Source organism: Brassica napus, chromosome C1, assembly GCF_020379485.1.
Source record: "Brassica napus cultivar Da-Ae chromosome C1, Da-Ae, whole genome shotgun sequence".
Lineage (NCBI taxonomy): Eukaryota > Viridiplantae > Streptophyta > Magnoliopsida > Brassicales > Brassicaceae > Brassica > Brassica napus.
In genome coordinates, this window is record NC_063444.1 from 5,806,502 (window position 1) to 5,831,527 (window position 25,026).

At 37.0% G+C, this 25,026-nt stretch overlaps 3 protein-coding genes across 4 annotated transcripts; 1 reads left to right on the forward strand and 2 right to left on the reverse strand.

The window, feature by feature from the left end:
* Positions 1-342: 342 nt before the first annotated feature.
* Positions 343-2,001, forward strand: LOC106375460 (zinc finger CCCH domain-containing protein 49-like). The gene has a single exon (XM_013815376.3). The coding sequence runs from the start codon at positions 600-602 to the stop codon at positions 1,683-1,685; it is 1,086 nt and encodes a 361-aa protein (XP_013670830.1). The 5' UTR covers positions 343-599; the 3' UTR covers positions 1,686-2,001.
* Positions 2,002-6,781: 4,780 nt separating this feature from the next.
* Positions 6,782-9,142, reverse strand: LOC106374253 (B3 domain-containing protein At4g34400-like). Of its 2 annotated transcripts, none has more exons than XM_013814325.3 (7): positions 8,722-9,142; positions 8,092-8,464; positions 7,910-7,969; positions 7,669-7,815; positions 7,500-7,571; positions 7,310-7,398; positions 6,782-7,215 (listed from the first exon to the last, which is right to left on the reverse strand). In XM_013814325.3, exons 1-7 carry the CDS (start codon positions 8,776-8,778, stop codon positions 6,961-6,963), a joined length of 1,053 nt encoding a protein of 350 aa, XP_013669779.1. In that variant the 5' UTR covers positions 8,779-9,142; the 3' UTR covers positions 6,782-6,960. The 2 variants fall into 2 exon arrangements, with proteins under 2 accessions (XP_013669779.1, XP_013669780.1); XM_013814326.2 differs by lacking the exon at positions 8,722-9,142 and adding an exon at positions 8,580-8,706.
* Positions 9,143-9,623: 481 nt separating this feature from the next.
* On the reverse strand, positions 9,624-11,181 carry LOC106375461 (vacuolar protein sorting-associated protein 32 homolog 2). Its single transcript, XM_013815377.3, has 7 exons — positions 11,051-11,181; positions 10,848-10,959; positions 10,636-10,735; positions 10,465-10,550; positions 10,303-10,394; positions 10,091-10,205; positions 9,624-9,995 (listed from the first exon to the last, which is right to left on the reverse strand). The coding sequence occupies exons 2-7, from the start codon at positions 10,917-10,919 to the stop codon at positions 9,822-9,824; spliced, it is 639 nt and encodes a 212-aa protein (XP_013670831.1). The 5' UTR covers positions 10,920-10,959; positions 11,051-11,181; the 3' UTR covers positions 9,624-9,821.
* Between the last annotated feature and the right edge of the window lie 13,845 nt (positions 11,182-25,026).

Below are 25,026 nucleotides of genomic sequence, written 5' to 3' on the forward strand. Positions count from 1 at the left end.
AGAAGGGAGTATCTTTTGAACATCCGTAATTTTTTCTATCCTAAAAGGAAATATAGAATAAATTAGAGTATTAGTGGAGATGATCTTACGATTGTATTGTGAGGATAATTATGCAATGTATAAATAATAATATAATCAAAATCAATTAACAAAAAAGTCGGATTATCTAGTTTGTCGTCATTCAGCGTATCTAAAACTCAACTGACTTCAGAAGACAAAGAGATTTGCGAATGAATCTAATAATCTTTAAGGAGACGATACGCTCACGGGCCGGTCACGTAGACTGCCTCAATGTCACTAGAGAAACCTCCACCTCATGAAAAATCCAGATAAGTCTATCCCGTGGGGAACTCTAAAACCGCTGTTACACACGTGTAACTCACAGCCTCGTTACATAATGTTTTAAACTTACCTTTTAACAGCAGTAGAAAGGCAGCTCCTAGTCTTAGGCTGATAGTCATAACCATGGTTAAAATATTTAACCAAACCACGGTTAACTACTTCTTCTACATAAAGGTTTTGCCGGGATATATCAAACAACAGCAAATCAATCAGAGAGAGAGAAAGAAAAAAAACTCAGACGAGTGTGATTGATAAAAATGATGATCGGAGATACTCGCCGGACTTACCCAACGGTGGAGATTCCAACGTGGCCCGTTTCTGAAGATTTTACGGCGGGGGATGTTTTCTCTCCCGTGATGAACAGTCCAGACTGCAGCATGCTTGAAGCTCTGGCGGCGCTGCAGCGTTACTTACCCTCTAACGAGCCGGATCCGGATTCCGACCCGGATCTATTCGGCCCGGACTCTCCTATCGACGCGTACTCCTGCGACCATTTCCGCATGTACGAATTCAAAGTCCGGAGGTGCGCTCGCGGCCGGAGCCATGACTGGACGGAGTGTCCGTACGCTCATCCCGGAGAGAAAGCTCGCCGGAGGGATCCGAGGAAGTACAGCTACTCCGGGACGGCTTGTCCCGATTTTCGTAAAGGCGGTTGCGTTAAAGGAGACTCGTGCGAGTTCGCTCACGGTGTTTTCGAGTGTTGGCTCCATCCGGCTCGTTACCGGACTCAGCCGTGTAAAGACGGCGGTAACTGTCGCCGGAGAGTTTGTTTCTTTGCTCACTCGCCGGATCAGCTTAGGTATCTCCCGAATCGAAGCCCTGATCGTGTTGATTCCTTTGACGTTTCGTCCCCGATTCGTCATTCGTGCGCCAGAGCGTTTCAGCTGTCGATTTCGCCTGTTTCCGGATCGCCGCCGGTGAGTCCTAGAGCTGACTCGGGGTCTCAGTCACTGAGTCGCTCACTCGGGTCTAACTCTATAAACGACGTCGTCTCTTCGTTTAGGAACTTACAGTTTGAGAAGGTGAAATCGTTTCCTCCGTCTTACAACAATCCGTTACGATGCTATCAATCCGGATTCGGGTCTCCCAGAGGATCCATCTTGGGTCCTGGTTTTCAGAGTCTACCCACAACCCCAACCCGACCCGGTAATACGGATATCTGGGAGAATGGTATAGAGGAAGAGCCCGCGATGGAGCGGGTCGTAGAGTCTGGTCGTGAGCTGCGAGCAAAGATGTTCGAGAAACTGAGCAAGGAGAATTGCATGGATCGGGTTGAACCGGATCCGGATCATAATTCGGGTGAAGCTCCTGATGTAGAGTGGGTATCGGAGCTGGTGATGTAGGAGGTCAAGGTCCGACCCGTACCCGGATCTCAAATATCGGCTTTTTTTCTGGGATCTCTTCTAAGGAAAAGAGGAGGAGATCTAGAAGTGTGTTCATATTATTATTTACTAATTTCGCATTTTCCGGTAATATAATATATTAAATGTGGATTTTTGGGGAGGCTTTTTCTGAGCTTTGGAATCTTGTTTGTATAGATGTGCCTAGGGTTTTAATTACGGAACATTATATTATTAATATTCTATCGTGTTTATTAAGACTATGGTTAAATGTAACGACTTGTTTATTATTCAGTAAATGAATGCTAATTATTATCTACTCTGTTTGCTCTAAGTTTTTCTTTATTTAATTATTAATGACAAATTTAACGATAAATTTTCGTTTCAGGAGTTTGACTTTTGACTGTATCTTCCGTACCTTGAACGGTTCAGAATTGGATGAGTAGTTTAGTAATTATCCAAATAAGTAACCAAAGTTAAATTATTTTAACCAATTAAACACATGTTCAGTGGCGTAACATAGCGTTTGGCAGATCACTGGATTTTTACATTATCTAATACACCCATTTGGCTATAGCATAGAGAAGAAAATGACATTGACCAATACAAATTTGCAATGGCTAAGAAAAGTCCGACTCTGATCGGACCAGTACCATCTTTGCTTTGATAACAGGGTAATACTTTGATATTGGGCAATGTATGTGATGAACAGGGAAAAATGTCGATTTCGACCCCAACAATTTCAGTCGTGCCAAATACGATCCGAACAATTGATGAGTGTCAAATACGATCTCAACTCAATTATAATTAAAAAAAAACTACCTGAACTTCTTAAAACGTGTTTAAATCTACATTGACTCTAACAGAAGTTAGTCAATGTAGATTTATGCACGTTTTAAAAAGTTCAGGTAGTTTTTCTTAAACTATAATTAAGTTGAGGTCGGTTTTGGCACTGGCCATTTGTTCGGGTCCTATTTGGCACGACTGAGAGTGTTGGGGTCGAAATTGGCATTTTTCCTCGTATATCAAAATGACGTCATTTTATCATGTTAACGATTGACTAACTTTTGTTAGAGTCAATGTAGATTTAAGCACATTTTAAGAAGTTTGGGTAGTTTTTTCGAATTATAATTAAATTGATGTCGTATTTGACACTGATCAATTGTTCAGATCGTATTTGGCACAACCTAAATTGTTGAGGTCGAAATTGACACTTTTTCCGTCGTGAACTCATGATTGCCATGGGCGTCATTTTAAGTCATGCCGTAAATTAATAAAATCGATTAGTAACTTGATGTATGTAAGATTATCTCTGATCTCATTCTATATTTTATTACAAAATGAAATAGAAAATGAAGTAATGAAAAAAATAAAAGTATTACTCTATAACTTGAGTGACATTTATTTTTTGTTTATTATTCTATATTTTATTCTATTTTGGAATAAAATACGGAATGAAGTTAAAAATACCTTAACCATGTGAATCTAGTTTTTACGGGTAATTAGATCTTTTTACTGTAATTATTTAGAATATATTGATCTTTGAAATACTCAGTTAACATTAAGGCAAAATATAAATTCAGAATTGAAACTTTGTGATATAATTAACTTATTCATGATAGAAACGACATTGTGGGTCCAATGTTAGGTATCAGAATTAACATTTTTGAAGAAACACATATATAATTAAATGCAGTATGAATGAATGCAGATACAGATGTTGTTATATGGGGGAACGGCCAAATTTGCAATCAAAAGAATTAGTACATTTCTGTAGGGCGATTAGGCCACAAACTCGAGCCTAATGTCAAAAAGAAGAAACCTATTTATAAAGTCATTTTTGTTATACTAGTTTACTTCTATTAACTGTTCAAATCAATTATTTTTGCCACGCCTATGTAGCATTATGTAATCAAAGGGACAATTAGCTATATATGTAAACATTTTTGAAAATATAAGATGCTAAGATAACCTATTTTTATTCATTTAATATTGGCACTTTCGAAAAAAATGATGAGTCATATTCTCGAGTTGGTAGAATCCTAAGTTAACTTCTCTTATTTTTTAACCTAAGTTAATTTTATTATACAGAAACTCATCTTTGTCAGCGCAATTTTACAATTATGAGTAGACATAAACCTATTCAGGTTAATTAAACAGCAGAACTTATCCGTGTATCTATTCATCACATTTTGATCGGTTAAAGTTGTCATAAAGTTTCACAAAACTTTCACAAGGAATTTTACACGTGTTTCAAAAATTTTAACAATTTTTTTTGGAATCTTTAGAAAATGTTATTTATAGTACATCTTATTGTCAAATATTCAACCATAGCCTGGATTGGTCTGACATTAAAAAAAAAAATTCTTAATGGCCTATGCTTGAATAAAATTTATACTCTTATTATTCGTAAAACAAATTATAATGCCCTATATACAATTTAATTTGTCTAACAAAATTATGATGTCCTAAGTAAATTCCTTGCTACGCTCCGAACCGGACCGGCCCATAGCGTTAGTTCTTTGCATCAATGTATTTCTGGTAGTAAAACTAACTTCTTTGTTAATAGATGACTATCTATTTATATAATAATAATATATGTAAAATACAAACCATAGCTTTAGGGTACTTTATCAAATTTGGATACTGGGTGGCTCAGAATTTATTAAAGACATAAGAGGAGAAAGAGGTCTTGGAACTGAATATCACTAAGCTTCAAGCCTTTGCTTGGAAGTTAAAAGCGCCTAAAAAGATATGTCATCTATATGCCAATTGTTAACTGGTCATGTGGCAGTAACGAGGAACTTAGCAAGACGCAATATAAGGTGTGATAACTACTGTACAAGATGTGGTGAACTAGAAGAATCTATACCACATGCCATATTTGAATGTCCGCATGTCCGCCAGCTCTACAAGTTTGGTCCTTATCATCAACTCCAACAAGCCCATATATATTTCAAGTACCAAGAGTCTACACAAATATGGATTACCTATTCTGGAGGAAAAACAACATTATTAAACCAGAACTAGACAGAGATCCTTATCCCTGAATAATCTGGTATATTTGAAAGGTTAGGAATAACAACTTTTTAGGGGGATAAACAGAGATCTTTTGGAGCTAGTTCGACACGCAAAAAGTGAATGTCAAGCCTGGTTTGATGCGAACGAAGTGGTACAAGATAACAATACTGAGGAACTCCAAGTCATAAGCTTGGGTAATATTTGTTTGTTAGACGGATTTTGGACAGCCTCTGCTCACTTTAGTTGGTGTGGATGGATCTGGATGGACAGTAGTGGAAACATTCAACTTATGGGGACAAGAAACTTCACTCGACGCGAATCAGTCTTGCATTCGGAAGTAGAAGCACTGCGGTGGGCAATGGAGAACATGCTTCAACATTCAACATGCCAGAGCTTTGAGACAGACTGTAAAGACCTGATTGCAATGATAAAAGAGCCTCATGCCTAGCCAAGATTTACGACGGAATTTGAAAGAATAGAGACGTTACAAATATGCTTTCCGGATTTCAACATCATTCATATTCCTCGAGCGTGCAATCAGATTTCAGATATTTTAGCTAAAACTGCTAGATCTTTTTATAGGGAGTTACATTTTATTGGTTATTCTATTGCGGTCTGGTTTTCCAGACCACCTCAAGTTTGAGTAATAGAATGACATTTTAACGTTAAAAAAAAAAAAAAACGTACTAACTTTAAAATAATATTTTATTTTTGTTGTTGTGTTTCATATCCTTTTAATCATAAAGTCTACCCTTTTAATTACAAACGTTTTTAACCCTTCATCCTTCTCTTAAGCTTCTCCAAACTCATAAATCAACAGTTTATACATCTCCGTATGGCAATCACCTTTTTCGTTATTTGAAGCTAGGTCGCAAATGAGAGATGGTATGATATTTTGTCAAAAAAAAGTAGAAGAATTCATTACTGGAGTTAGAGTAGAGGAATGGCCAACCAGGCCAAAGAAGACAATCAAACCAAACTACAAGCTATGCTATTATACCTAGATTGTTTTTAAATATCGAAAATTCATCTCGTTGAAACAAATTCGATTCATCACAAAGAACAAAAGCTTATACAAATTTTTTTTTTTTTACAACTAATGTTTTAGCGATTAATTTTTTTCTTAAAAGAATAAAAACCAAAGAATCCTCAAAAAAGAAAATTAAATCTAACTCAAACAAATTACATAACACATAAAATAATTTAAAGATAAATAAAGAGAAATTTTATAGGATAACAATTTTTAAGTTTTTGTCACAAAAATAACATTCAATGAAGAAAATGACCAAAATACGTTTTATTAAAGAGTAAAAATTTATTTTTACTTTATGGTTAACTAATTTAAACTTAAAAAGTTTTGGAGATAGAGTTTTAAATTTTAAAAAATAAAAAAATAAAATAAAAAAATTAAAATGACTATTTTGATCATTTTCTTTTTTTGAGAATTATTTTTGTGACAAAAATTTAAAAATAATTATTTGAGAGAATTGTCCGTAAATAAAAGATCAATCAAACTTTGGTTTATTTCTCACTACCTTGCCGTTGGGCCAAGCGTATTAAAATCTCCAAAAGTAAGTGAAACTGAACCCGTCAAGCTAATATATAATATATATTCCGTGTGGAAGTAAGTCTTTGTTTTCTTCCCTTTTACTTCCTGGTCATGCATGATGGCTAAGTGGTAAGAGCGCCATTAACCAAAGGTGCTTAGATTTTTTTTAATTAAAAAAAAAAAGAAAGAAAAGAAGAAGAAAAAAGAAGAATGCTTAATTAGGCATCACAAGCACCTGTGCTTGCACTATTCGCCCTTACTGACACGTGGTGTCCCGTGATTGGTTCTTTTTTTTTTTTTTTTTTTTTATTTTTAATCAAAAGCTCTAGCCTGAAGCTAAACACTGTTTCAAATCAGACACGACCTGGTTCGTTGTCGGTCTATGGACTCCTCTGTCTTCAACGCAAGATATTAGTGTCTTACATTACAACTTAAGAAGCATATATAGAGATTGGTCGGTGACATGAATACTTAATGCCATATTTTTGAGATTAATACAGACTAATCCGAACTAGGAAAAGACTAGAACTCAGACCCAAACTCCTCTTAAATAAATAAAAGAAACTAAAAACAAAGAGATAATTCATCAAAGTCTTAAACCTTAGAGCTTACAACCAAACAAATTGAGAAATCATAAACTTGGAGGAACTCAAATCTCTCTTTGCACACACCACATAATAATAACATTTTAATGCTTTTATTTAATATCTAGGAGGTGGTGGTGACGACATGGATCTTGACTGCATAAACAAGACCTTCCTTTCGAAACAGCTCGCACAAGAGACTATCTCCTTTCGTCAGTCCGTTCCTCTGGCATATGCGCTCCCATTTTTTGATAGACACACGATAATCATGCCACGTTGCTACTCTCGCTTCTAGCATCCCCCTTTCGTGGTTGTCAATGTAGTAAACGTAATCTTGGAACTTTAGGCAATAGTCTCTCACTATTTGGCTAGGAACGCTCTGTAGTTACCAAATAATTAATCAGACAAATCTGTATCTCTTTTAACTTAAGAGAGTTTACAATTTAATAAAATGATCTATTGCGGGGGATTACCAGATCGTATATCCTCTTCTTAACGGTCGTCTCAAAACATACATTATTGGGATCATCCAGATACACCTCTGGATTCTTGATTGTGGACGCTGTCAATAAAAAAAAACCATTTTCAAGGATAAGTATCTATCACATAGATTAATGATGCAGTAAGGGAAATGAGGAAATCAAAGAAAATGAAGAAGTTTACGTCTCTTCCTAGACACTGAACGAGAGCTGTTACTTGTTGAACCAACATTAGAGCTTACTGATCTGAGCTTTCCTGTAAAGAGACAAAGAAACACAGTTATATATTAATTAAACAGAAATATTGGTGAAATGATGTAACTGATGAAAGCTAGCTAATGTGTTTTCATTACCTTTCTTCCTTGAGTTTGTCACTTTTGGGGTCACGTCAAGGAGTGTGTCTTCGTTAAGAGGAGAGTAAGAACTGTCGTCACTCAAGCTGTTGGAATCCTCTGACATGAACGAATCATCAGAATCTTGAACAACAACTCCCTTTTTTCCTGAATAAAAAAAAAACACAGCTTGTTAATATAAAAAACCAACCAAATGAAATGACCAAAGTGATTGAGAAAGGTAATAGAGTGTGTTTTAGACCTTTGTTCCTGGTTCTTGGGACTCTCTGTGCAACCTCAGGTTCAATGATGTTGGAATCCTCTGAGGTATAAACCACAAAAAAATATCAGAGCATTATAACCAGAGCTTCTTTGTATTAAAAAGCAATCAAACGAAATGAGTTTTTAAGTGATGAAAAATGCTAAAGAGTGAGTGTTTAGGACCTTGGTTTCCGGCATTGGGGACAGTCTGCGCCATCTCAGGCTCTGAAGAAGTGTTTGTGTCTTCTTTGTCATAATCATCATCATCATCATCGACGGATATAACTTGAGCAACAGCTCTCACCTCCTTACATGCTCTACTGCCACCATAGATGTCGACCGTGAAACTCCGAGATCCGTCATAAACGAAAGTCAACACGTCTCCATCTCTGAGACGGTTATCCTCCACGAACTTAGACCACCCTTGTCCAAAGTACACCTCATCTCGCCTCTTAACCATAGCAACTTTCCAGAAGCATCCACCATCACTTCCTTGGAGAAGCGCTGTTTTGGGCAAAACAAGTGGTAGCTCATCGTAATAGGACGCTGGAACCACCTGCACAACGCAAACCATTAATCAAAAGGTAGCTTTCAAGATATATAAACAAGAGAGACTCTTAAGGTAAAGACTAAGACTCAAGAGCCATCTACTAAAATAGTCAGGTTGATACCTCTGACCATAAGAGAGGCTTTCCCCGAACCAATGACAAGATTTGGTTTCATCTCAGGAGGTGTACATATAGTAAAGAAAGCAAACTGATTCAAAGTCCATGACAAGACAAAAAAAAATAGATAGAGAAAGAAGATTCTTACCATGGATTCAGAGCTGAAATGGGAGAGGAAGATCTTAAAGAAACCTGGGAGAGCCATTGAGAGGAGATGAAGAGTGAGTGAGTGAGAAACTGGAAACAGAGAAAATGTAAACTAGGGTTTATGTAGAAAGAGAGAGAGCAGCATTGAATATGAGTCAAAGTAACGATGAGCAGCACCTCTCTAGTCTAATAAGACAACAGTGTACTATATATTCTGCATGGGGCATCTCAGAAAGGTTTCAGTTATTTACTACTTTGATCCTCAGATAATTTTCAGAACAACCCTTTTAACTTGTAATAAATTATGGTCAAAGACAAAAGTAGTGAAGAAACAGAGAAGCTTTTGAGTGTTTGAGTGGTCAAAGCAACGATCGTCCAGTACGGTGCCCATCTGATACTGATGCTACTTCCACCTTTTTTCTCTGCCATTTCTCCAGTTACCTCTTTGATATAAAGGAATAAAAACTTAGTGTTTTAAAAATTCTGTACATATATATAATAGCAAAAACACAAAGGAATTTAAAAATTAAACAATGGAGTATTAAAGAAATTAGAATCAATCATATATATGAAAACACACACAAAAAGAGCATAAACACATCATTTTAATAAACTTTGTTTAGTCTACTTTTCTCTGTCACAGCTTCCTTCTCATGACAAGTTGAGGGATCCCACCCTGAAGATCAGATTCAAGTTTCTGGCGAATGACTCCTAAGCTGTTCAACGGGTAATAGGTTGAAGCATGTGAGGATCATCTATCAGGTAATAAGGCCAGTTTAATAATAATTTTGACATGTGTGTCTGATCCATTGCGAGAGGATTTTAATTGAGGAGGATAATGATACGCATCTCATTCAAAGGACAAAGTAGTAACGCAGCACATTATCGAAAAACAACGTGTAATAAACGATTCAAAAATTACGAAAAGATAAAATATAAAAATACGTAAACAAGTCAAATGTTGAAAACATTCAAGACGACGATGATTCTTAAAGTTAAGCTCCAGTTTAATTTTGACGTGATCCTTTTATATATATATACATCGCATGTTCTTGTTTACCATCAATGCATACACAGATCTGCTCGACCAAGTCCATAACCTTAGAGGGCCATCTCAGCCTGTAACGCAGCGAGTTCTTCTTCCTCCGCTGTCCGCTTAGGAGCAGCAGGACGGACAGGTTGACGCCCTGGAACTGAAGGCATTGGTGTCGGCTGAAGAAGTTGTTCTTCAAGCTCTGCACCTTCTAGCTCTTCAAGCTCTGCTTCAAGCTCATCCTATTATCAAACAGAAGAAGTTTATATATCTCAAGACAAAGATACATTAGCTGGACGAAAATAATGATAATGTGGGGGGTTACAAGAGAGTTTACCTCATCGAAGTCAGCAGCTGCCCCAATTGGAGTAGACAATGCTTCTTGGATCTGTTTCATGTTCTCTGTCTGCTCATTGATCTCGTCCATGGTCTTGTCCACATCATCGATGTTTCTGTTTAAGAAAAAAAAAAAACAGTGTGTTTTAAGAGTTTAGGCACAAGAAACGTTAAAAGCAGTAAGGAAAACAGAGAACCATAAGAATCACTTACGTAGCTTTCTGCATGGCTTTCATTGCAGAAGCTCCACTCCTCAACGCATCAACAGTCTCTGTTGTTGCTTTTGCGCCTTCTAACATAATCATCTGTATAAAGAAGACACATAAGACCACTGCTGAAAATCAACAAACATAGAAGGAAAAAAAGAAAGCAGACTTGGTCATGAATACGGAGCTGGAAGTTGCCAAGCTGTTCGACTTGTTGCTCATACAACCTCTTCCTTTTCAAACACTGTATAGCCGCTGCAACAAAGATCAATACAAGCTTATTAGATTGTATATAAAAAAAAGAAAAAAAAAAGACACAAGAGTGGGGGGTTGTTGTTACCGCGTTTGTTTTTAGCACGAGTGTACTCTTTGGCCTTCTCAACCTCTTGTCCAGCCTTCTTCAGGAGCACTTTCTCCTTCTTCTCTAGCATCTCAAGTGTCTGCCCCGTAACCAACCAACAAACCATTGCGTAAGTAACAATAAACAACTGATATCATTCGTCAATTCAATTCAAAGTCGGAATCTTTTCGTCTATAAGTCTCAATTGATACCTCGTTGAGCTTGTCTAATGTCTGGAGAGCATTACCCTCATGCTTGGGCTTCCCAAATAGCCGATTCATCATCTTTGCTTCCTTAATTCAATCTCTTCTTCCCAATCGTTTGCTAGATCCCCACCCAAAAAGAAAAGCCCTAATTATGAACCGATTGATCGATATATTGATTAGACCACGCAGATGGAGAAAGATTCAAATACCTGGGAAAAATTCTGGATTTCGATTAGAAAATAGAAATCTTCGGAGAGAGGACCGGACCTTTCTCAGGTCAATTAAGATCGCTTTCCTTTTATCTACACGCGTTGAATTTATTGTAACACGTGTACAGTTTTAATTGGTACTCTTTATTATTAATCTTGCAACGAGTCGTACTGGATTGGTGGTTAACCAAAAATTCAATCTATATTATTAAATGTTGTTGCGAGAAATACCCATTTGAAAATGTTCTTAATTCATTAATTAAACTCCTTTTTTTTTTTTGCTTGTCTTCTTCAGTTGCATTTATGAAATATCATAAAACGAATAAAACTGTCTAATTTATTACTTGTCTTTTCAGTTACATTAATGAAATATGCTTAAATGAATTTAAACTTCCTATTTTATTGTTTGTTTTTTCAGTTTCCTTAATGAAATATCCTTAAATAAATTTGGACATAATGTCATTTAATCAACCAAAAAAACTCATGAGTTATCCTTACGTGCATAATTTTAATAATAGAGACTTTTAAAAACGTGCATCATTAAAATGTTACCTAAAACATGCAGCACTAATATATAACATGCATCAATAAAACTAGAATTTGACTCACACAATTGTACATATATTATTTTCAGTTGATTAAATTTAAAAATAATTATTTATTCAAAAATAATTATTTATTCAAAAAATATTTAAGAATGTTTATGGTTTTAAAAATTATATGGTATTATTTGCTCATAACTCATTTGTCATTTGATAAATTGTTAGAAAGAAAATTTTAGCATAATATAACTCAGTTGTCATTTGCTAAATTTATGGTTTTTATTTATATTTTTTATTATTTAATTATAATATTTTCATTTTGTATTTGAAAGATAAATGAATTTTCTTTCAAACAATATTTTTGTAAATGTATTTTTTAAAAAATAATCAATTAAAATTGTTATTATCATTGAATATCATTATTTTTAACATAATATGAGTTTTCGTTTACATCAAAACTTATCATATTTTAGGATAATTTTAATTTAAAATGTAATTTTCATATTTTTCAAACAAATTCTAAAAATATTTTTTAAATATTTTGTTATAATTGTTAAAAAAATATTGAGTTGCATTTCAAATAAAAAGGTAAAGATATTAAAAATATTCTAATTAAAATATGTAAAATTTAATATAGTTTTAAGGAAATGGTCAAAATAAAAATAATCATGATTTTTGTTAACTGGACGGATCATTATTTATATGATATCGCACACGAAAGAAAATTTTTGTTTTTAAAATTATCTAATTAAATTTATACTTATTTTTTTTTATATTTTTTATATGATATCACACATTCGTAAAAAAAAGATAGTTTAAGATGCAAAAAAAAAATATTTACTTAATGAATATAATATGAATGAATATTACAAATACATCATTTAATAAAATAAATAATTAAAAACTGAAAATTCATACTTGCGCTGGTGCGCGGATCAAGGTCTAGTTTAATTTAAAACACCAAAGTGAAACCTCTATAAATTAATAAAGGTAGAACTACACCAAAACTATATTTTTTTATCAATTTATAGAGATATTAATTTATCGATATACTAATTGAACCAAAAACTCAATTTGGAACTATAAAATTATATTATTTTATAGAGATTTTTACTGTATATTAATTTATAGAGTATTAATTTAAAGAGGTTACTATCTACTATAATTGGGCTTCTAATTCATCAAACAATGTCCATTATTTTTAGCTTACATGAGGAGGAAAGTTCAAATTATTTGGGCTAGGAGAGTCTTCAAACGGGCTGACTCCTCCGGATTTCCTAACTTGTAAATTCAGGGCCAATTGTTTTACATTTATGGATGTATCATATGGTTCGTATTATGTGCTAGAATTACATTTAAGAACCATATGTGTAGTGTAACCATCTTGGGTTTAGACATTAGAGTCTTAACCTCTACATCTTCAACTAGAAAGTAGAGTATTTGGTCATGTTCATTTCGCTGTTTTTAGTTAGGTGTTGACATGTTTTATATATTGTTTGTTTTGTTATATCGCAAGCAATGAATCACAGTGACTACATTATGTCTGTTTTGTAGTCGTTTGTCTAACTTGTTAATAGATTTTCAACAGCTAAAGATCAAAATTTTCAGATTAGGAATTATTGTTGCTAGAATATGTCGAACTAGTAATTGCAAGGAAACATGATGAGTTTATCATTGACACGTATTTATTAAACCAGCGATAACAACACAAACATACGGTTAATTTCTGTACTTACCAAAACTAGATTGTTATGATCTCTGATTCAGGTGTAGTAAAAACATGAAATGGAACCTTTGGGCAGTAAAATGTGTAGCGATAACAACACAAACATACGGTTAATTTCTGTACTTACCAAAACTAGATTGTTATGATCTCTGATTCAGGTGTAGTAAAAACATGAAATGGAACCTTTGGGCAGTAAAATGTGTATGAGCATGTAAACCATGTGTATTAACTTCGCGCCTTCCTTCAAATAGAATTTGTGGAGAGAGAAACAACATTAAAGTTCCAGATGGAATCTAACTCTTAAAAGTACTACACTCTACACATATTAAAACGAACATTAGCATATACTACTCATTCCTATGTGTATCATAGTCGGCCATCTGCTTTTCCTTTATGTTTTCCCCTTCCCTAAAGGTCAAATTGCCCTTGGTAATATCACGAGGAGTCAAATTAGTGAGTCTACATATTTCAAAATATAAACATGTGAACTGATGAAAGAAATAACAAAAGGTCTGAGAAAAGGCCCTAAAAAGAGCAAAAAAGGGAAACATGTGGAGAAAAGAGTGTCCCACAGGCAAGTCATGTGTTCATAAATCATACTTATGACATCTCCTTAATATACACTGATATTTTTATCATATATACATGCAACTTGCCATATATATACCAGTATATATATATATATATATATGTATTAAATATATTTTGTCAGTCTTAAGTTATCAAAAGTTTATAAGTTTGTGGCAGATGCAAGTTCTAGATTTTTGACAAGTGAATTGCCGCACTAATTAAAGTGATTCGAGTGTCTGATATGATGACCATTTTGTAGATATCAATTTTGGTATATGGCAAGTTGCCGCACTAATTAAAGTGATTCGAGTGTATGATATGATATCTATTTACCTATCTAGGGGTTAAATAGATTGGTCTAAGTTTGGATAGAACATTTTGTAGATATCAATTTTAACTTTCATATAATGGATCATGTAGTTGTGTATGACATGACATATGCATAGTCTTATACAACTCGATCACTATCACACTCTAGTGTTACCTAGATTATAACATTTCCCTTTATATAAACCCAAATAAACGTATGAACATGTATGAATCTTGATTTAACTAGTCTCAAAATTTTGTCCAGAATCATGTTAGCATGAAAGTACGATCACCGGTAGTAACTTAGATTACTTTGAATTTAGAAATTTTAGATAACATTTTTGCCGAGTATATATACTATTAAAGCATAATCTTTTTAGGATTATGCCCCTGATTTTTTCAATTAATTACAAAAATTACTATTACTTTTTTGAAAATTTTAAATGGTTTTCAACCACATTAATTGCACCAGTCAGAAACAAGTATTTAAAAACGAATTTACAAGCACATATCAGCAGTAAAAATACTGGGATTTTCAATACCATTTCAACTTTATTAGAAACTCAATCATATTATAATCATTTTTACATATACTTTAAAAATCAATACTTTTTTTTTTGGTCAAACCTTTCATAGATAATTAGTTCTTAGAGCCAGTGTTTACAAGAACAGAGGAGTTAAGGGAAAGCTTAAACAGAGCATCCTTTGCTAGCCGATCAGCTTCTACATTACAACTTCGAGATACAAACTTAAAGGAGATAGAGTTTAGGGAGTCACTCAACACGCCGATGTCATGGAGTATCCCTTTCATAGCAATCACCGACTTGTTTCCAGTGATAAGAGAGATTAGACACTTAGAATCTGAGAAACATATCATGTCTTGAATTCCGGAAGACACAGCCTCTTCTATGGTTGTCTTGAGCGCAAGAGCTTCAGCCACAAGTGCAGATGCCACAAATTGTCGTGGAGCTGAACCTGTAAAGCGCATTACTTCGTTAGGCTCCAAACAAATCCAGCCCAAGCCTCCTTCACACGACGAGCTGTTCCAAACTGCGTCCGAGTAGCATTGGTGTGCAGCTGGGTTTTGTTGAGGTTGAGCCTCACAAGGCGTGTAGTCTTTGGTTGAAACAGGGTTCTGTTTTGCGATTTGGCTATCTTGCCATTCTTTTGCACTTCTAATCGCTTTCAATAGAACCTATGTTTCCGAGAAAGACTTTTCCTCAAACAAAAGCTGGTTTCTACTTGTCCATAAAACCCACATGATCCATGGGTATAAGGGGAGCTCGAGACCCGTTGGTGGTAGATTTTGAAGCCGCGTGCACTGATGTAGGAGGTCTCCCATTGACGACCCTGCATTGATACAAGGTACATGCCACAGGGGAGCCAAATTCCAAACATTCTTAGCAAAAGGACAAGAGAACATGACATGTAGTGTTGTTTCTGCGCCTCCACATCTCTTACATTGCCCTTCCACCTGAATACCTCGTTTTTCTAGCGAGTTCCCTACTGCAATTGCATCATTCTTCAGTTTCCATAAAAAGTGATGCAGTTTGGGGGAGCAGTTTACATTCCAAATGCATTGCCTCCATTTGAAATCATTCTGGTTGTTTGGAGCGTTGAGCTTTGCCACGGCATAGCCCGTCTTCGTACCCGTTATCTCCAGTAACCACACCCTCTCATCTTTCATTAAACACGAACTAGGAACTAGTTTCAAGATGAGGTCTTCGTACTGAGGCAATAAGCTTCTAATCTTCCGTACGTCCCAAGTAACAGAGTTAGGAAGCATCAGCTCATTCACTCGTGCCTGTTGGGAGAGAGCTGTGGTAGGGCCTATTGGACGGAGCTGTTGCTACGTCGAGAGCCATTTGTCGTGCCAGATACTGATAGATTTGCCATCTCCCACATCCCATCCTAGCCCCTTCTTTATTACTTCTCGGCCAGCCAAAATTTCACGCCACCCGTGTGAGGCAGAGTTCGGGGCAGAGCATTCCATAATCCCTTCATCTCGACAATATTTGTTGAGTAAAGTCTAGCCTAGCAGCGAGTCTGTATTTTTGAGCAGTCGCCATGTATGCTTCGCTAGCAGGGCATCGTTAAAGACTTCGATTTCCTTAAAGCCAAGTCCTCCAGCGCCCTTCGGTAATGTGAGTTTATCCCATGAGACCCAACTCATTTTCCGGAGATCCGGCTTCACATCCCACCAGAACCGAGTGAAGACAGACTGAATTTGCTTACACAAGGATACCGGTAGCTTGAAGCATGACATCGCATAGGTGGGCATCGCAGCGAATACTGACTTTAGCAGCACCATTTTCCCCGCTCCGGACAGGAATCTCGACGTCCATCCATGCGCCCTTTGTCTGATCCTGTCCACTATGCTCGCAAAGATGTCTCGTTTTTTCCGTCCGAAATGCTCCGGTAGTCCAAGATACTTCCCAATTCCACCTTCATTAGGAATATTCAGTTCCGTTTTAACCCTTCTTCTTGCTTCTGGAGAAGTTTTCGAGGAGAAGGTGATGGTCGACTTCTCACGGTTGATACACTGCCCGGATGCAAGTTCGTATCTGCGGAGGATAGAGAGGAGTGTTGCACAATTCGCTGCTGTAGATTTCCCAAAAAACATTGTGTCGTCCGCAAACAAAAGATGGTTGATCGGAGGACAGTTCCGCGCTACTTTTATACCAGGGAGCGTACCGTTTTCAAGCGCCTGGTTACAGAGTCCGGAGAGCACTTCAGTGCACAAGATGAAGAGGTACGGGGAGAGCGTATCACCTTGACGTAACCCTCTCGAGGGTGTAACCTTCCCTTGAGGGCCTCCGTTAATGAGGAACGAGTAAGAGACCGATGAGACGCATTCCATGAGCCAATTTATAAAGATTTCATGGAAGCCGAGTCGGGTCAGTACCTTCCGGAGGAAACTCCATTTTATCCTGTCGTACGCCTTACTCATATCGGTTTTTACCGCCATTGCCACATGCTTCTTTGCCTAGAGTGTCTCAAGTAGTGTAGCATCTCATGTGTGATCAACACATTATCGGAGATAGCTCTTCCCGGGACAAAGGATGATTGGGTCGGGGAGATAAGATCATGGAGCAGTGGCTGGATCCTCTTGGACAGTATTTTAGCGATGACTTTGTAGTGCGTGTTACAAAGAGCGATGGGTCTATAGTCTGACACCCGCTTTTCACTCGTCTTCTTTGAGATGAGGCGGACATGGGTTTCATTGTGTCTCGGGTTGAGATAGCTTGTATCGAAAAAACTCGGATATCTCGGTAGATATCATCTCCTATGACATCCCAAAACACCTGATAAAAACTAGCCGAGAACCCATCGGTCTCCGGCGCTTTATCGGGATGTATAGAGAACACTGCCTCTTTCACTTCTTGCTTTCCAGGTATCGCGGTCAGCATTTGGTTCATTGTATCTATGACTTTCGGCATGAGAGCTTCCTAAACCACTGAACTGGAGTCAGCAGTACCCGCAGTGAAAAGATGCTGATAGAAGAGGACAAAAGAGTTGGTGATGTGACTTTCCTCGAAGAAAGCTTGTCCCTCTTCGTTCTCTATGATCGAGAACTTGTTGCAGGCTCGTCTGTTTCTAGTTACTGCATGAAAGAAGTTGGAATTTTTATCCCCACCATTAAGCCATTGGATGCGACTTCTTTGGCGCCAAAAGGCTTCTTCCTCGTGGTAAGCATCCGCCAATACCTTCATGTCTTGGATTCTCGTATTGTTAGGGGTTTGGTCTGATAAGGCTTCTTCTAATAGTTTCTGATGCGATGTAATCCAGTCTTTGCTCGCTGCTGCTTGGCCTTTTGCCCATTCCACCAGATTACGACGAACTTGGTTAATCTTGGTGAGGACCGAATCCGATGACGCCTTCCAAGTGTTTTCCACTAGGGTTCTGATTTCTGGTTTTCCTCCCAGTGTCCTGTCGTACCTGAACATCCCTTTTTTCTTCTTGAGATTTTGATCAAAGTGAGTCAATAAGGGTCGATGGTTTGATCCCTCAAAGCGGAGATACTCACTCCTGGACGCCGGGAACATCTCCATCCATTCTAGATTTGCCATAGCTCTATCTAGAAGGGACTGTATGAAATGGGAGTATCTAGTACCACGCTAAGACAGTGAGTTTTCAGAGAATTGGAGGTCCCATAGCTCATGCTGAGAAACAAAGTTTCGGAACGCTAAGAACGAGCCTTCCCATCTTGGGGGGCCACCCACTTTTTCTGAATTATCCAAAAGGTCGTTGAAATCTCCGGTGAGTAGCCATGCTGCTTGTCTTTGGATTCCTATATCCGAGAGGGTTTCCCAAAATAAATCTCGGTTTTCCATTTGAGGCGCTCCATAAATATAAGATACATAGAAGGTTTTTCCATTGAAGGTAATCCTTGTATCAATTACATTAGGAGAAACAAACAGAACTTCCAGATGTACGTTATCTTTCCAAGCTAGCGCAAGTCCTCCACTCAAACCCTCCGGTGGTACTGTGAAAAGATTTGTGAAGGCAGTACCCTTGTACATCTTATGAAGCTCCTCATCTTTCCTTTTAGTCTCCATCAGGAACATTATATCCGGGGAAATTTTTGAACGAAATTCCCGAAGACGACGAACTGTCAGGTCGCTCCCGATACCTTGACAGTTCCAGCTCAGATTGACTAAGGAAGAGAGTTTGGATCGGTCCGAAAATCCGATCCTTTCCTCCTCGAGGCTGGGATAATCGTCGTACGTGGTTGTGTTCCAGCAGCAGGTTTCAAAGCTCTAGTTCCTGCTCTCATTGCGTCCGAGATGAGCTTTCGCCTAGGTGAGTTTTGGGCTCTGGTGATCCTTCTCTTTTTAGGAGTTGCACCCTGAGTCGGACTCCGAAGAATACGCTTCCTTGCTGCTGGAGGTTTCTTTGCTTTCTCTTTCCCCAAACTTATCCCAGTTGGGGAAGAAACTTCATGATCATTATTTGGTCGCTGGCTCCCCTTGCTCGAGCCAGAGCCAGAGTTCAGAAGAGGCCCCAGTCGGAGAGAGACATGAAGTCTATCCTCACTCAGCGTTCGGATTGGAGAGCGATCCAGAATTCCTTCACATAACCCCGTGCTTGGTTGAGGTGGGAGTTTTGAACTTGACAGTATGTTACTTCCACCTGACTGGTGAAGTGGGAGTGGGAGTGTATCTTCCAGGTATTGGATATCAACTTCTTGGAGTTTCCCTGAGGCTGAGTTTGCCACTCCATCCTGAAGAAGGGGAATTCTCTCAGCACGTTGCGAGATGCGTTCTAGTGCTGATCGCCTTTCGTTTGAAGGCATATTCTCATCACCTGATCTCTGATGAGTAGACGGCGTCCTTTCCTGTTGTGTTATCTGTTCTTCTCTGGGAGGCCTTGGTGATGGGGTGTGGGAGTAGAAAGATTGGTTCCCTTTTGAGTTGGTACCAGTTTGGGAGCTACCTGCTATAGGTCTCCATTCATTCCCCGGAGAAGCACGAGAATTACAAGAGTGTACAGGTCGTTGAGGGGCTGAGTTGTCATTTCGTGATCCAGAGAGTCTTTCTCGAGCAGGGAGTCGCATGTGGGAGTCTACCTCCTTAGCACGCAGTGTCTCACTTCTATGATACAGATCTCTGCGGACCCCATAGTCATAGTGAAGAGTTCTTCCTTGACTCCCTTCCTCCTCACGGTAAGAGGGCTTATACCATTGGTTGGCAACCTCTCTTCCACTTCCAGTGTGAGTGTTAGCTTCTGATAGAGCTCGAGTGTTTTTCTTTGCATCTCTTCTCTTCCTATCTGCGTCAAGTTTCTCCAGAGTGCGTCTCTGAGAGATGTCTGCACGATTAGGTTGAGAGTATCTACGGTTTGCCCGAACTTTACTTGTTGGACACTCAAACACTTCGTGGGAAAGTGCTTTGCAGGCAAAACAGTGCTTCTCTAAGTTTCCGTACTGGAGTTCCACCTGTTTTATAGATCCCGCTACGTCGATATCCAGCTTCATTTCGAGAGGTTGTAACCCATTCACCAGAACTCTCACCCTTCCTTGCTCCACATCGAATCCTTCTACTGGTCCTATCTCTTTCCCTATGGCTTTCAGTGTTTCCTCTGTCCAGTAATGAAGTGGGATTCCATGGATTTTTATCCAGAAGGGAATGAGGGCTGGGAACGAGTCTGCAACTATCGGTTCCCATTTTTGCAGTATCATCATCCATCTCTTAAAGTGGAACGGCGCCTTTGAGAGGATTAGTTGCAGATCATGTTCAGATTTGAATTTGAACTGGAACATGTACGGGCCTAGGTCCCTACCCGTTATAGTACCCGTTACGCGCCAGTGTTGGAGAAAGAAATCCACCAAAGCTCTGGTCTTTTGAATTGATGGGTTCGTTACTCTTCCAATAAGAGTAAGCTTATGTTCCTCTATCAGCTCCTTGTTATCAGGCTCAGGGATTTTCACCGGTGGGCGGCGGGGGTGTTTTGTCGGCTCAGCGCTCCACTTCCCTTAAAAGGTGCGCCATTGATGACAGTCACGAACTTTTTATTTTACTGAGGGTAAAATCTTCGACAGTAAACTCAAAGGTGAGTAAAAAGCTTCAAGCCAGAAGTAAATACCAAGCCCTCAGTGAAGAGGTAAAAAGACAAAGACTGCACAAGACAGTAAGGATGATTTACTTAAACAGAGACCACTAACAAACTCCCAGACCATAAATGGTCGGAAGCTGAATGTACTGTTCAGCTTTAAGTGTTATGATTAAATTCCAGATATGTTACAGTGGAGCCATAATCCTTTGGAAAGAGCACTGTGGTGGTCTCATCCGGATTGTGGCGGTTCCGGATCTGGGAAGAATAGCTTCACCGGAAAAGTTGCGGTGGTGGATTTTGTACGATGTGGAGGACCGGTAAAAAACAGCGGCGGAAGTGTAGAAAGTGGGTCTGGGAGAAATTCATTGATTTTAACCCTTTTTCTCATATTTTTTTATTTTGTTATTTTTTGGATTCTGAATGAAAAAACTTTAAAGATCAATACTAAAATTGATTTATGACATATGTTATTTACATTGTATTAGCACTTTAGCCATGCCAAAATCTGAATATAATTTTTTATTATTACTTTCCATTTTTTTTTGTAAGACCGTCGAAGAAGCTGAAATACTTGTGGGTGAGTTTCACGAATTTATAGACCGAAGCTCATTTAAATACTTGATTTTTATTGACAAAAAAAATTAGAAACCCCATTTTAAAACAGTAAAACATAAAAATAGATTCAATTTTTGTTTGTATTTATTTTAATCACCTTTTAAAATATGCTACGAAAAGGATATTTGGTATTTAATAGTTTACAATAAACTAAAAATATTAATACAAGGAACTCTTTTTAAAAACCAACTTTTCGAAATTACTTTGTATGACTATAAAATATCAACACTATTAAAAAATTAGTTATCAAATAACACATAAGGTTACAATTAACAAATATTTATTTTTCAAAAGAAACAAATCATGTGCTTTTAAAATGCGAGTCATTATATATATTATTATATTTATATCTCAATACATATCATCCTAAATATATAAAATAACTACTGCACATATAACAAAAGAACAATTATGAAAATATAAATGTTATAAATATAATATGTTATAAAATAATATATTTAAGAAATAGATAATCTCGGGTCAAAATCTAGCATTATCTTAAAATTGGTTCATGTCACCTCTTCATTATTTATTTTAGGGGAGGGGGTGTTATAAGACAAAGATAGGTATGAGATTGTGAATGTGCTGGTTATAAGGCGGACAAATAAATTAGGGCGTTAACCAAAGCATGTTTGTGTAGGCTCCCATGTATGTGCATGTGTTTTGGTCTCTCATGGCATGGTGGTTTGGTTTATGACATTTTGGTTTTATTCAGTATTGTTATTATTTTTTGTTTGAGGTCTTGTCATCACATGTTTGTCTACTATTGGATATAAGCTGGGCTGGATTGTTACCATAAATGGTGACATGAAAAGATAGCTTGTGCATATATCATATAGTTCGAGTGACTAGATATTTATATGTATAATATACAGAGAGGGTGAGTTGGTATACTAAGAAGGATAAGCTATAAAATAACTTTGACTTATAGATACATTAATAAACATATTCCAATTGTAATATTTCTACACATCATTATGTCAAAAACGGCATCCACCAAGCTTCTTATATATGGATCGGTCCCCAGTTAGTAATTCGAGAATTTTCAATATTATTTTACATTGTCATTAGTGCACCGAGGTTTTTGCATAATTTTTTGGAATGTGGACTAGTTTAACAGCATTATAAGCGCTCAGAATGTCAAATATCGAACATGGTTAAGAATCAGCTTTCACAAACCAATGGTATTATAAACTAAGGTTTCGCCCAAGATATTGCATATTCTTAAATTGAAAAGCACTCACAAGAATGTTTATTTTTCACTCACAGGAATGTTAATTATGTTTATCTGCGTATAATTATATATTCTCTATATTCTAGAAAACAAATGCACATCTATAAACTTAATTAGCATCATGTTGAAACGTTTTCTTGTGTTATTAACACTAGACAGCACGTCTTTTTTTGTTAACTAGTATATTAAACAAGGTTCCGCAAAGATACATTATCTAAGAACCTAAGACATAGCTCGAATGAGATACATGAGATAAAACCGGTAAAGACAAACTTTCCGGAGTCAAGAGCCCAAACAAAAAAAATTAAAAGCAACAATAAAATCTTAAACAACACGACTAAGATTCATGAAACCCAACTTTTTTTAATCGATACTAGAGAGATAACAAAAAAAACAACATAGAAAGAAATGAGAGAGTAATCCCAAACCAAAGTGTCAAAAGCACCATATAAGAAAATCTTTTGTTTAACCCTCGTCTCAAAATAATCAGAGATACATCGAAGCTACAAACTCAATCCATCCATTTTATTATTCAGAATGTCTATGAAAATTTTATTTAAAATGATTTAAGTTGCTTAGTTTTTTTTATCAGAGTATTTTTATCAGGATACTTTATTTTGATAATTAATACAATAATTAGTTAAGCGTTTATCTACAACGTGAAAATTAAACTTATGATTTGATATAAAAAATGCATTTTCATCTCATTATATATATAATACTACTAAGATGATTGACATTTATCAGACATGACTATACCAATCACATGTTGTTATTATGCGACAATTTACTGACCTAACAAAGTTTGAATGTACTTTCTTAGGTTCAAAACTAGTTGACTAGTAAACGTTAGAATTAGAAAATTATCGAGAGTTTATTTCTGAAAAATGAAGAACACGAAGAACATGAGAAAAATGGAAAGTATGGGAGAGATGTAGATTTCAAAATGTAAGAGAGAGAAGAAGATAATAGTTTCCTTGATTTAATTATAGATCTGGATACAAGTATTTAAAGGCAAATTGCCTCAATACACAATACAATAAAATATTCATTGTTTTAAAATATCTTCAATGGTCTTCTTCTCTCTTTTTCTTTTCTTCAATATACTAATCCTTATAAAACCTTATAAAACCTTATAAGTCTGACAGTTTACTTCTCAAGTCTGGCAGTTTACTTCTCAAGTCTGGCAGTTTAATTCTCAAGTCTGACAGCTTACTTCTCAAGTCTGACAGCTTACTTCTCAAGTCTGGCAGCTTACTTCTGCTTCATGTCAACACTCCCCCTCAAGCTTGACCATATGGAACAAGTCAAGCTTGGAAGCCATGAAGTATTCCCTCATTTAAACCTCAACTAGGTAAAACCCTTTGGGAGAAAACCCAAGTCAAGGAAAAAGAGTAGAACACTTCATGAAGGAGATATCAGTGACATGAGAGGTCTATAAGTCCCAATTTTGGATGAATGAACTCACAGACTTTAGTGCTTGCTGCCTTGGTGAAGATATCAGCTAACTAATCTTCACTTCTAGTATAGCAGGGTAAAATGATCTTCTGCTCCACAGCTTGTCTCACCTTGTGACAGTCAACTTCAATGTGTTTAGTCCTTTCATGGAATCCTGAGTTTGATGCTATGTGGATAGCTGACTGGTTATCACAATGCATTGTGATTGGTGTTGTTGCTTCTATGTCCAAGTCTCTTAGCAGGTTCCTGATCCAAATGAGTTCACTAGTTATCTTCCTCATTGCCCTATACTCTGCCTCTGCACTTGAACATGATACCACTTTTTGCTTCTTGCTCTTCCATATGACTAGGTTGCCTCCAATGAAAGTACAATAGCCTGTTGTTGACCTCCTGTCTACTCTATCACCAGCCCAATCAGCATCACAATATTCCACTATCTCTGTACTCTTATTGCAACCCATCCAAACACCTTGACCATGAGCCTCTCTTAGATATCTCATGATCCTTTCCACCATATTCCAATGATGAACCTTTGGTGCTTGCATATGTTGACTGGCTTGATTCACAGCAAAACAAATGTCCTCTTGTAATGGTGAGATAGATTAGCTTCCCAACCATCCTTCTATAGAGCTTGAAGTCGCCAAATGGAGTATCCTCAAACTCCCCCTCACGCAAGACCTTGTAACCTTCTTCAAGTGGTGTCTTAGCTACTCTTACTCCAAGTTCACCTGCCTCTTTTAGAAGGTCAAGTGTGTACTTTCTTTAAGATAAGAAAAGCCCCTGTTTAGAACGGCATATTTCTATCCCTAGAAAGTACTTTAGCTCACCCAAATCTTTAATATCAAAGATAGACTTAAGAAAAACTTTAGTAGAGATGATACCTTCTTTGTCACTTCCTGTGATGATGATATCATCTACATAGATCAGAATCACCACAATTCCTTGCTTACTTGTGAGGGTAAAGAGT

Bases quoted from the DNA above. Each gene is read 5' to 3' on its own strand.
- LOC106375460 (XM_013815376.3), top strand. From the start codon at position 600: ATGATGATCGGAGATACTCGCCGGACTTACCCAACGGTGGAGATTCCA.
- LOC106374253 (XM_013814325.3), bottom strand. From the start codon at position 8,778: ATGGCTCTCCCAGGTTTCTTTAAGATCTTCCTCTCCCATTTCAGCTCT. The intron at 8,465-8,721 runs GTAAGAATCTTC...TGCGTTGTGCAG, and splicing joins ATTTCAGCTCTGAATCCATG to GTGGTTCCAGCGTCCTATTA. The intron at 7,399-7,499 runs GTAAACTTCTTC...TTTTATTGACAG, and splicing joins TTCAGTGTCTAGGAAGAGAC to CGTCCACAATCAAGAATCCA.
- LOC106375461 (XM_013815377.3), bottom strand. From the start codon at position 10,919: ATGATGAATCGGCTATTTGGGAAGCCCAAGCATGAGGGTAATGCTCTC. The intron at 10,395-10,464 runs GTCTGCTTTCTT...TTCTTTATACAG, and splicing joins AGCTCCGTATTCATGACCAA to ATGATTATGTTAGAAGGCGC. The intron at 10,206-10,302 runs GTAAGTGATTCT...TTTCTTAAACAG, and splicing joins AAAGCCATGCAGAAAGCTAC to AAACATCGATGATGTGGACA.